Raw genomic sequence first — 13,208 nt, forward strand, 5'->3', positions numbered from 1 at the left:
CATTCCTGCAGTCCCTGTATGGCCACAACCCTCCCCTAGGGACAGGAGCCACCCAGACCCCCCACCTCCAGGGCACCTCCCCACCCCACCCTGGTGGTCACCTGGTATAGGAGTACTTGTTGTTACTGCGGTTGTGCAGAAGCTTCACCACGGGCTGTTGGGGAGAGAGGATAAGGCTGGGGGTCGGGCTGCAGGAGAGCCCTTAGCCACCACCCTGCAGGGCTCAGGGGCCTCACCTTGGAGGTGCTGGCCAGGAGCTGCTGCTCCTCCCGGGGAGAAGTCACCGTGGGGATGAGGCACAGCGGGGACAGATTCTCCCTTTTTTGCTGGAGAAGAAGCGGAAGGTGGTTAACAGCACAACCAAAAGGCACCCACTCCCCCACTTAAAAGTCTTCAAAAGCTGCTGCTTGCCCTTGGGAAAAAATCCGACACTGGTGTGGACCACAGGCTCGGACCTCTGCTGACCTCACTCTCACCTGTATCACTGCCCTGTTTTCCAGGCGTCAGCCCCATCGACTGCCTTATTCCTTGGCACATTCAGCTTATGTCCGCCCTAGCCCTTTGCTGTTGGAACTAATTATTCCCTGCCTGGAATGCTTTTAGCTCTTAGCATGGTGGCGCATCATATCATTCAGATCTCGGCTCAAACGGCGCCTCCTCAGAGGTGAGGAAGTCCCCCTGCAAGCATGGTCCTCCTCCCCAGGTTCCCCAGCTGGAATGGCCTTTCTTTCACATGATCAGTTCATCTTCTCCACAGCATTTAGCTCATGAGACTTTCTAATTTTTTGTATTTTTATTTACGAGTTTTTTTTTTTCTACCTAGGGATTAAGTGCCTAGTATACAGTTGATACTCAACAAACATTTTTTGAATGAATGATTAGGTGAGATGTGGCTGAAGAAAAGAATCAGAACTAAATACTTGGGCTTTTCTCTTCTTGCATAATTTCCATGCCAAAGCCCCTCTCATCATTCCCAACCTTGAAAACTAACTACAATTTTCTTTCTTCTTCTTCTTTTTTATTTTTTAGAGGTTTTTGCTTTAGGATGTGTGCACTCACGTGAGAGAAAGAGAGATAGACAGACACAGTAGGAGGGAAAGTGAGAAATCACCTCCCTAGGGGGATGGCTATGCTGCAATCCCTTCTCCTCCATTCTCCTCCTAGGATATTGGGCACACATGCACACACCACCCAGCATGATTGTAAAGCTACTGGGTCCGGGACTTGAACTGCGATCGGTCATGAGAGAGTCCAATGACATAACCGTGACACCATCTGCTGGTCCCTATATGTGTAATTCTTTTTTTTTTTCCTTCTTTTTTGAGAGATTTTTGCCTTAGGGTGTATGTGCTTGCCAGAAAAAAAAAAGTGAGAGGGAAAATGAGAACTCACCCCCCAGGCAATATGGCCACGCCACAATCCCTCCTCCTCCATTCTCCTTCTGGGATCTTGGGCACGCATGCATACACCTAGCATGATTTTGAAGCCACTAGGTCTGGGACTCAAACTGCGGTTGGCCATGAGGGAGTCCAATGATATAACGGTGACACCATCTGCTAGTCCCTCTATGTGCAATTCTAATATCCCAGGATTTTTTTTTTTTTTTTTAGTAATTCATGACTTTTTCTAAAATTAACATGAGAACACAAGAGTCTAGTTTCTTAGGTCCAAATTTTTTTTTTAAGTTTTTGCTACAGTTCATGTGTGCTCACTGGAAAGGGCGGGAAAGTGAGAAATCGTCCCCCATGGAGACAGCCATGCCACAATCGCTTCTCCTCTAGTCCCCTTTTGGGATTTTGGGCACACACACACATGTGCTGTGCTAGGCAGTTAGCTAGAAATTAGTGGGCAGCCCTAAGATAATAGCAGAAGGGGACCTGTCACTCAATCACAACTTATCCGGAGTTACAACCAGACCATCTGCAGACTCCTTCCTCCTACCAATTCCTGGCACAGGAAGACAAGGCAGATCCCAATTTCCTTCTTTAGTACCTGAGGAAGACACATAGGGATGGTTGTAAACTTACCTCTTATCATTCCTCACAAACATAAAAAGACCCAACAGGATGTTTTGGTCAACATTTCAATTTCTACTTGGGCAATAAACTAATCATTCAGTTCATTAAAATAAGGATATTCCTATCATGGAGGCTCACACTGGGCATGTGCAATTAAGTAATCAAATTCCTCAAAGTCTTCACCTGTAAGAAAGATAGGCACGTGCAGGAGAAAGCCCGGGAATTCAAAGAACACAGATACTGAGAGATCTCTCACTGTTGAATATTCATTGTCACCTCAAGTAATAAAAATAACACCTAGCCAGTTCCAAACGCAGTTGCTACCTAGCAACCGGCCTGCCCAAAAGTCTTTTGGGTGTACTTTTCTAAAATCTTTCTTTACTATTAAACTCTTTTCTACCTACTTTTATTGTGGTTGTGGCTTTATTTCGTGCAATGAGGCAGGTCCTTAACTTTAGAGAACCAAGGACTTTACACAATGCAGTTCAGCACTCTCCCATTCTACGACATTTTGGTGCCATGACTTGGATTGTGCTTTTCAGACCGATCTCTCCCGGCTACAAACACCAGGTCTCCCACTCACAATGTTGTAGTAGGTCCGTGAGTATAAACCTTGCCATGCTTCGCTGGGCTCTTTGCTGTCACTAGTTCTGACTTCTGGCTACTTTTTTCTTCCAGGTGAGGAATGAGGCTCCTTGAGTGTGCTTCCTTAACTACAGCTTTTTACATACAGTTCCTCTCTAGCTGAAGATCTGTGGCCCACAGACAAATGAGCTCCCCCATATACCCAATATGCCATGGTGAGCAGGCATAGGATGACCATGAGGGACACTCTACTCAAAAGCGGGGAAAAGAGCTGGCACAGACTAGTCACTGGCCCACAGGACTTCCATAATCCAGGTAGACAAATGTCGGGAACTCTTTGATGCCTGCTCCTGTTTGGGAATGGTTCTCCAGGGCTCTTGACTCTGCCTTGAGTCATCTTTCCTTTATGAAAAGCATGCAGCTCTACAGTTTCCTCAGCCTACTTCCTGCCTGCATGAAGTTTAGGAGTCCAAAGGTCCCTTCTGCTTCTGCTTGGCTCTGCCCGTTCCAGTCCAAGCTGACAGCATTTCTTTCTTTCTTTTTTAACAGAAGTTTTTACTATAGGGTGCATGCACTCACCAGAGAGACAAAGAGACAGAAAGCGAAAAATCATCCCCAAGGGGGATGGCTACACTGTAATCCCTTCCCCTCCATTTTCCTCTGGGGATCCTGGGCATGCGCACACACAAACACACACCCGGGCATGAATTTTAAGCCACCAGGTCTGGGATTGAAACCGTGGTTGACTATGTGGGAATCCAGTGATGTAACCATTATGCCATCTGCTGGTCCCCAACCTGGCAGTTTTTCTGTCAATATAATTATCGTTAGAACTTACTGAGTGTCTTGCATGTCTTGGGTTCACTTCATTAGAAAAAAGTTAATCTCACAAATCTCTGCAAGATAAGCCTTTCTCTCCTTGGGCTTGTGCTGAGACAGCTGAGACAATACTCTTAAGTGTCCTAGAAACTCTATGAGGCATCTTCTGGGATATTTCTGAGTCTTAACAAAGGATTCTATAATCACATCCACAGCTTCATCTTTAGACCTCGTTTTCCAGAGAATGCACTCTATTTAATTTTTGCCTGGAAGACATTTGTTACTTTTAACTTCATCTGTTATCTGGAAAGGCTAGGAATTCTCAAACCCAGCAAATTCTAGCTCTTTTTGTTCATCTGGTTTTTTTTTTTTTTTTTTTCCTTTTGCTTATCCTCTTCTCTTCTATTTTACTATAAACAAAAAAACACCAGGTTTTTTTTTAACCTTTAACATTCTGTCTGGAAATCACCTTAGCTAGACCACCCAGTGAAGTAGGTATATTTTCTACTTTCTACATTACTATAAAAAACAGTGTTACTAAACTTTTTTTTGCCACTAGCATAACAAGGATCCCTTTTCCATCAGTTTCCTGTAACTTTCTTGACTATTCCTGCCCTCACTGCAACCTCCTCAAAGGTCTTTAGACTTCTATTAATGGACTCTTTAAAGCTCTTTAAGCTTTTACTAACTCTCTCCTCAAAGTCCTAGCTTCTGTCCATGTCTCAGTTCTAAAGCTTCTTTTACATGCTGATTTTTTGTTTGTTTTCATTTTTGGTTTGTTTGCAGAAGAGTGAGTGCACTTGCCAGAGAGAGAGAAAGTGAGAAACCACCCCCCACCCCCCCAGGGGGATGGCCACAACACAATCCCTTCTTTCTCCTCTTGGGTTTTTTTGGGCATGTACACACAAGTACCCAGCATGATTTTCAAATTGTTGGGTCTGGGACTTGAACTTTGTGATTAGCCATGTAGGACCCAGCCTACTTAAACTCCATGTCACCTGCTGGCCCAACACATTCAGGTTTTTGTTATGGCAGAGTCCCACTCCAAAAACCAGAATTTGTTCTCTATTGCTAGGTAATACATTACTATAAACTTAGGTTAAACAACAATAAATCTTTATTATCACATATAGTTTCTGTGGGTCAGGCATGTGTGCTCACCAGAGAGAGAGAGAGAAGAGAAAGTTGTGGTCACACCATAATCCGTTTTCCTCCCTTTCTCCCACTTTTCAAGATTTTGGGCCCACACACATACATGCCCAGTGTGGATTTTGAGCTACCATGTCCAGGATTCAAACTGTGTAGTTGGCCATGTGGGATCCAATCACCTTAATCACTACGCCATGGGCTGGCCCAAAAATCTTCGACTCTACGATTTAATTTATATGAAATTCAGGATAGGATAGGGTAACAAACCAAACTATACCATGAGTAAACAACCCAAAAAATCTGGAATTCACGGCATTCTGTAGGGCAACTGTGGGTTGTCTCCTTAACAAGTCGATACCATGAGAAAAAAGGAGACCGTTTCGGACAGGAAAGAACTTACAGAACATAATAATGAGATGCAAGGTGAAGGTCAAGACTGGATCTTGGTTTAGATGACAAGCTATAAAAATCATTTCTGGAATAACTGAAGAAATTGGAGCATGCCCTGGATGTTAGATAAAATTTTATTGACATAGAAAGATGGCAAATATTAAGAATTAAAAAGTAGATTACAAAACTGTACATATAACATGACTACTTTGGCAAACATACACATGCACATGCACACACAGAGGGAAAGATCTGGGAGGATATTTAATGTGTTTATTTCCTTGGTCATTTCCTGAATCTCTACGATTCATAAATACTGCTTGCTTATTTATTTGTTTGTTTGTTTGTTTTGCCATAGGGCACACACTTGCCAGAGACTGGAATCTGAGACAGTGAGACGGAAAGTGAGAAACCAGCCCTCAGGGGGATGTCCCCACCTCAATCCCTTCTTCTCCATTCTCCTCTTGGGATTTTGGGCAGGCATGCACACATGCCGGGTATGCTTTTCAAGCTCCCAGGTCTGAGACTCGAATTGCAGTTGGTCATGTGGGAGTCCAGGGCCTTAACCACATCATCTGCTGGCCCTACTGCTTTATTTAAAAAAGTAGTTATTTGTAATTTTTAAAATCAAAGATTTCTATTCAGCATGAGATGCCACAGACAGGTGAGACTAAGAGAAAATATGAGCACTATCTGAAACTGACTAGAAACTATTATCTAGAATAGACTTTCTCATTTGGGGTTCTTCATCTGAATCACAAAACCCAGTAAAAAAATTTGAGCATTCCTGAATTCCCCCAAGGATGGTAGGTAAATAGTACCTTTCTAGATGTTTAGGAGAAAAGAGAATTTGTTAAATAGAATATATGCCTTTATGTAATGAGGCTTAGTTTCCCTTAGGAACTAAACTAAAATATGCAAGGTTCCCCTGCAAAGCAACAAAGAAAGAGATAAGAAATTCAGTAGAAAATTTGGTAAAGAATATGAATAAGCAATTCACAAAAGGGGAAATCAAAAGTTAGTGAGTATATGAAAAGATGCTCAAGCTCATTAGTAATCAGAGGCATGCAAATTAAAATGAGATCACTCTACACCCAAAATTGACAAAATTAGGAAGGTGGTGGATGATGCCATGTGTTGCTGAGAATATGCAGAAATGGGATCTCTTCTGCACTGCAGATCAGGAGTATAAAGTACTATAGCCATTCAGGAGTGAGATCTGATATTTACTGAAGGTCAGCTGCATGCGTCCTGTGATCTAGCAATGCTACTCCCAGCTATAATCATGAGAAAATCTGGCATCAGACCGTAAGAGGACAAATACAAGGATGCTCACGGTGGCACTCTCTGTGGGAGCACAAAGTGGGAGACAATCCAGGACTCCAATCTCCGAGGAATGGACAAATAAAATATGGAGAATGAACACCATAGATCCTTGTGCGGCTGCTAAAAGCAAAGACTAGATGTACATATAATAACATGAACAGATATTGAAAAAAGGGAATAAAAAAGCTATGAAACAGAACACAAGCCATTGCTCAATGCCAGGAGGTGGTGTGGTGGTTACAACACTGGACTCCCACATGGCTGACCCCAGTTTGAGTCCTGGATCAGGTGGCTTGCTTTCTTACTTTCTCTCTCTCTCTCTCTCTCTCTCTCTGGTGAGCACATGTGTCCTATAGCAAAAGTAAAAATAATGATAATAATAGTAAGATAAATAATTCTAAAAAATAAATAAATAAAAACTTAAAAAGCATACCCATATACAAGATAATGCTTTAGCTTTTCAAGGATAAAAACATAATTTAAGCACATATATCAAAACATTAGGATTGGATGCATGCCCCTGGGGAAGCGGGCAGGGATTAGGAATGAAGAGGAAGAGATACAAAGAAAAATGATCAGCGTAGACCAGGGATGATAACTCCCACACCCTGAGGAGCATGCTGAGCTTGTGGGGTAGGTTAGAAATGCTGTCAAGGAAAGCTTGAAAGGAGGCAGTTGGGGCCCAGAAGAGAACTACTAAACTTGGGAGTCAGAAATCCTGGGGTTGAATCTGAGCCCTGCTGTTTACTAGCTCTGACCTCTGGCTCTGACCTTGAATACATCATTTTGCTTCCCTCCTATTTCTTTTGATGTCAAACGAGGTACAAAATGGATACACAGCAGATAGCTGAATTGCTCCTGCCACAAGAAGTATGCAATAATATTAGCTAAATTTAAACTTTTTTTTTTTTTTTTTGGAGAGGTTTTTGCTACAGGGTGTGTGTGCTCGCTAGAAAGACAGAGAGAGACAGAGAGAAAGAAAGTGAGAAATCACCCCCCAGGAGGGACGGCCATGCCGCAATCCCTTCTCCTCCATTCTCCTCTCAGGATCTTGGGCATGCACGCACACACGCCTGGTGTGAATTTAAGCCACTGGGTCCAGGACTCAAACCACAGTCAACTACATGGGAACCCAGAGACATAACCATTACACCAACTGCTGGTCTCACTAAATTTAAAACTACAGAGCAGGAATAAAAAAGTTTGATTTTTTTTTTTTTTTTGAGAGGTTTTTGCTATAGGGCTTGTGCGCTCGCCAGACAGACAGAGAGAGACAGAGAGACAGAAAGCAGGAAATCACCCCCCAGGGGAGATGGCCACGCCGCAATCCCTTCTCCTCCACTCTCCTCTCGGGATCTTGGGCACGCACGCACACGCGCCCGGCGTGACTTTAAGCCACCAGGTCCGGGACTTGAACCACGGTCGACTCCGTGGGAGTCCAGCGACATAGCCATTACGCTAACTGCTGGTCCCACTAGTTCAGTATTTTTAAAACTGTGAGTGGTAACTCTTTAATGGGTCATGAAATAAGTTTAATGAGCCTCTAGAAACTAAGAGAGAAATCAAGAAAAAGGAAGGACAGGGTCAGTCAGTGGCATGGTAGTTAAGGTGGCTGGATCCCATATGGCTAACTGTGCATTTCAAGTCCAGGACCCAGAGACTTGAGTAACACACTGGGGGTTGTGTGCCCAAAATGTCAAGAGTAGAAAGGAGAAGGGATTGTGATATGGTCATCTCTTCTGGGAGTACTTTCTTAATTTCCCTTCTTCTCCATATCTCTCTAGTCAACTCATGCACTCTAAACAAATTAAATGTGTGTGTGCGTCTGTATACATACATATACATATATATGGGGGTAGGCAGGGAGGATGGATGAAAAACATATTAAATATGCTCTTTGCACTTTTAGTGCATTTCACTAAAAGTATCATTTTATAACAATTTCATTTCAGTTAGATATACATGGGCATAAAATGAATTTTGGGGGCCAGCACTGTGCAGAGGGAACAGATCCCACACAGCCAATCATGGTTCAAGTTCTGGACCCAATGACTTAGGAATATGCCTGGCATGTGTGTGCCCGTGTCCCAAATCCTGACAGGATAGAAAAATGCAGGATAGGGAACCAGCAGTTAGTGTAATGGCTATGTCGCTGGACTCCCACGTAGTCGACCGCGGTTCGCGTCCTGGACCCGGTGGCTTAAAACTCACGCTGGGCGCGTGTGCATGCGTGCCCAAGATCCCAAGAGGAGAATGGAGGAGAAGGGATTGCGGCGTGACCATCCCCCCTGGGGGGTGTTTTCTCGCTGTCTCTAATGTCTCTCTCTTTCTGTCTGGCGAGCACACGCGCCCTATAGCGAAAATCTCTCCAAAAAAAAAAAAGAAAAATGCAGGATAGGTGATTGTGGTGTGATCACACCTACTGTGGATGCTAACCAGTGGTGGTTAAGGCAGTTGGTTCTCACATGGCCACCTGTGGGGTTTGAGTCCTAGACTCAGTGTCTTGAAAAACACACTAAGTGTGAGTGCATACCCAAAATCTAGAAAGGCAAAATGAAGAAGGGGTTGCAGAGTGACCATGCCCCATGGAGGGTATTTCTTCACTTTCCCTCTCTTTGTCTGTCTCTCTGGTGAGCACATGTGGCTTCTAGCAAAGTAAAAAAACAAAAAATTTGCATTTCCCCAAGAGTCAGTCAGAAAGTGGAAAACATGGATATTGCTCAAACGTTTTCCTTACCTCTATTTCAAGAATCAATAGTGGAACCAATGGATGGCATAATGGTTGTCACTGGATGCCCACATAGTCAACTGTGACTCGAGTCTCGGACCCAGCAGTTTGCAACTCTTGCTGGGAACATGTGCATGCATGCCCAAAATCCCAAGAGGAGAACGGAGGAGAAGGGATCATGGTGTGGCCATTCCCCCTGGGAGGTGATTTCTCAGCTTTCTGTCTCTCTGTCTCTCCTGTGAATACACGTGCCCTATAGCAAAAATCTCTAAAAGAAGAAAAAAGAAAAAAAAAAGGAACCAAAAAAGAACCAATAGTAGTCCCTGAGATAACAGAAAGTTGTTTGGAGTCGCCACTTTTTTTTTTAAACCTTGTTTTTATTTATTTATTCATTCATTTTAATTTGACCAGAGAGAGACATAGAGAGAGAGAAAGAGAGAAAGAAAGTGAGAAAGCAAGCCACCAGATTTGGAACTTGAACCATGGTCGGCCAAGTGGGAGTGTTCAGCACCCTTAACCACCACACCACCTGCTGATCCTGGAGTTGCCACTTTTTAATCTGTAGAGGGCATTAAAAAAGAAACTCTGGGGACCAGTAGTTAGCATAATGGCTATGTCGCTGGACTCCCACGTAGTCGACCACAGTTCAAGTCCCGGACCTGGTGGCTTAAAACTCATGCCTGGCGCGTGTGCGTGCGTGCCCAAGATCCCGAGAAGAGAACGGAGGAGAAGGGATTGTGGTGTGGCCATCCCCCCCTGGTGGGTGATTTCTCGCTTTCTGTCTCTCTGTCTCTCTCTGTCTGTCTGGTGAACGTACACGCCCTATAGCAAAAACCTCTCAAAAAAAAAAAAAAGATAAAAAAGAAACTCTGATAATCTCCTATTACTATTGTATCATAAAAGAAAAGGCATCTTTAACATTGTAAAAATAGAGAATAAAAGGCTTTATATAAAACTCACTACACTGTACTCATTGTTCTTGGTACCCTATCTTTCTGGACAGGAGGACGGAATTCCAGAGGTAAGAACTGACTCACTCAAGGTCACTCAGTCAGCTGTCGCAGAGGTGACACAGAACCCCTCAGTCTTGGCTGTGTTTTCCAAGCTCTGGTCCTCAGACTCTAAGAGAGCCACAGAAATGGACCCTTGTAGATAGGGCTCTGAAATCCCTAACCCTGTTTTACTGGAAGTGGCTCTGCATCTATGAGATTTAAATTGAGGAAAAGATTTCACTGTTAGGGGAAATAAAAATTAGAAACCCTGGGGTGGTGATGGGGAATCCTACCTCCAGGGCAGGATATGTTCATGGAGGTTATTATATTTTTTTCCAGTGGCCCTAGGGACCTATTTAGGATTTCTGAGCAAGGGAGAGAATAAATTGGGGTTGTGCTTAAGGATGACTGGGGGGGTGTACAGTAAGGGAGGGGTAGAGTAACAGCTGGGTTGGCTGGGTTGGCTGGATAGGAACAAGCAGCAGCAGAAATCAGTTATTTAACCACTGCAATACTCCAGGCCTGAGGCAGTGAGGAGGCACTTGCCTGAGGTAGCAGGGATGCAGAGAACAGTACTCCCAAATTCTCTGGGGTTTTGGCCAATCAGAGCCAGCCTCTCTAGACCATACTCCAAATCTCCTTTTTCATGAGCAGCTCTTCCAGTAACATGGGCATAGGGCCCTGGGAAGGGGAAAGGACCCTCACCTGCAGTGCCAGCTGGCAGTCCTCAATCAGGCCCTGCACCAGGTAGTAGCGTGCTTCGCCTAGGAGCTCCCCCAGCTCTCTGGTACTCTCAGGCAGTGGCACGGACCCGTCCCGCAGGTAGTTGAGGATTGTGCCAAAGTGGCGGCCGCTCCGGTCGATCAGCACCCAACCTTGAAGGGATGGGGAGAGGGGAGAGGAAGGATGGCTTTGCTGGGAGCACTGAAGCGACTTTTTTTTTTTTTTTTTTTTTAAAGAAAAAAGGATTCCAAAGCTACAAGAACGTCTAAATACTGATCTGTCTCAAAACTCTGCCACATCCAAGAACATTCCTTTAAAATACCTCCAGTGACTTCTCCCATAGGCATTTACAGACACCCAGTCAGAGATTTAATACCCTTCCAAATCTGTTCTACAGTCAGAAGGCTCCTACCGTGAGACGGTCTTACTTTTTTTTTTTTTTTGGAGAGGTTTTTTCGCTATAGGGCGCGTGCGCTCGCCAGACAGACAGAGAGAGACATAGAGACAGAAAGCGAGAAATCACCCCCCAGGGGGGATGGTCACGCCGCAATCCCTTCTCCTCCATTCTCCTCTCGGGATCTTGGGCACGTACGCACACGCGCCCGGCGTGAGTTTTAAGCCACCGGGTCCGGGACACGAACCGCGGTCGACTACGTGGGAGTCCAGCGACATAGCCATTACGCTAACTGCTGGTTCCCTAGACGGTCTTACGTTTTCAATAAACTTCTAATATCTGGTGTTAATTCTGGCCATTCTATTTAAGATGTTTGTCCCTACCCTCCAGTTCACTGCCATTTTAATCTTTATACTCTTTCTAGAACTTATCTGCAATCACACATAGACATTTGTTCACTTGCTTGCTGGTCGACCCCTAACTTCTCCCACCCCTCCCCCCAAAAAAGAAATTCCATAAAGCTAATCTTGTTAGAGATTACCAAAGTTTCTCCAGCACTTACTAGTACTTCACAAAACTTATTGAACAAATACACTCTACTTGCCATATTTGAAGGCTGAGTTCTACCTCCCAGATTTTTATTTTCCTGCTCCCATCTTTGTTAACCTGCTCTGAATCCTCTCCCAACTCCCCCCCCCACCCCCAAACTTTAAGATTCCACTTGGGTATGGGGAGGGGCAAGCTTGAATGCAATATTCCAAGATGCAAGGTTCACCTGGCCAAGGAGAATTGTCCACCCTCCACTGTGGTGCCCCTGGCAAACCCAAAGCGGCCCTCTCCTACAGTCTGCCTTTACAGATGGATTCCTAGAGTGCACAGGAACCTGCGTTGGGAGAACACAGAGAGACAAGATCTCCCAGCTCTCCTGCTGGGCTGTTAGTGGGTCTGAGACAGAGAGGGGAGCAAAAGGTTGGGCAGCTGGAAGAAACTGATGCAGGTGCCTGAAGGGGTGCTGCTGGGAGCAGGGCTGGTTCTCAAGTCTTCTGAGCCAAGGAGTGAAGGGTGGAAGAACTGGTGATGAGGATTATGAAGTGACATGCTGAATTACTTACCACGGAGCCTGGCAGAGTGAGGGGGTACCGTTAACGTGGGGTACTGCTGGGGGTAAGGGACGGAGCGTGGGTGTAGACCATGAATGAGAAAAGAGATGAGATGGGATGTGGAGGCAGGACTGAAGTGACAATGAGTTCACAGGATGGTGGCAAGTAGAGGCAAGAGGAGGATGCAGGGTAGCACTAGTATGGGCTGAAGCCGCAGCGTACCTCCGGCGTCCGTGAGCACCTCCACGCGGCCGCTGAACATGGCCTTGAGCATGGTGTCCTGTCCCGTGAGGGTGCGCAGCGTAGTGTAGTGCAGCGAGCCCCCCACGTTCAGCTTTACGTACTTGCTGTTCGGGGTCAGCGGCTTGAGACCGTAGGCGGCGGAGCCAGGCTCGAGACCTGAGGGCTTAGGGTCTTCTAGCGATGGGGCCGCGGCCGCCGCGGGGCCCGAGGCTTCGGCCGACATAGTAGGTGGCGGGGACTGGCGGAGATCCTAGGCTGTCGCCGCGCCCTGCAGTCTGCTCTCAAAGACCCTGGGACCCCGGCCCTTGGGTCAGACCGCTCAACGAACACGCCCACTAGCAGCCGCTACTCGGCAACTCCGGCCCTCCGCCCCATCGCGCTAGCATTACCCGGAAGCCGGAGCCAGGCAGCTACGCAGGCGCATATAGGCCCCGCCCCTGACCCCCTGCTGGGCGGACTAGAGTTCGGAGCATGCGCAGTGGTCTTGGGAACCGTAGTCTTTCTCAACCGGCTCGGGTTTGGGGCGAGGGCCGACGAGCTACCCTCCTGAGTCCTGGGGACCAAACGGAGACCGGTGCCCTGTCCGATGTGGAAAGTGAAGTTTCCTGCCTGTGGGTCTTTTGTCTCAGAGCGCTTCGCGGGCGGGAAAAGAAAATTGAAACTCATTGAGGGCAGAATATTGAGCAAGATTTTGCGCCTCCCAGCCCAGTGTATCTGACCCTACCGACTGGAAGAGAACTG

At 45.9% G+C, this 13,208-nt stretch overlaps 1 protein-coding gene across 1 annotated transcript in view; it reads right to left on the reverse strand.

Annotated features, from left to right (window-relative positions):
* The window catches only part of KCTD13 (potassium channel tetramerization domain containing 13), a 17,809-nt gene extending 4,924 nt beyond the window's left edge, over positions 1 to 12,885 (reverse strand). The window contains exons 1-4 of the mRNA XM_006148190.3: positions 12,447 to 12,885; positions 10,713 to 10,882; positions 237 to 326; positions 102 to 154 (exon numbers count right to left, since the gene is read on the reverse strand). Coding sequence (XP_006148252.1) covers positions 102 to 154; positions 237 to 326; positions 10,713 to 10,882; positions 12,447 to 12,690 — 557 coding nt within the window. The 5' untranslated portion in view covers positions 12,691 to 12,885. The remainder of the gene's footprint in view (positions 1 to 101; positions 155 to 236; positions 327 to 10,712; positions 10,883 to 12,446) is intronic.
* Between the last annotated feature and the right edge of the window lie 323 nt (positions 12,886 to 13,208).

This window comes from Tupaia chinensis, unplaced genomic scaffold, assembly GCF_000334495.1.
Source record: "Tupaia chinensis unplaced genomic scaffold, TupChi_1.0 Scaffold000231_1, whole genome shotgun sequence".
NCBI classification, from domain to species: Eukaryota; Metazoa; Chordata; class Mammalia; order Scandentia; family Tupaiidae; genus Tupaia; species Tupaia belangeri.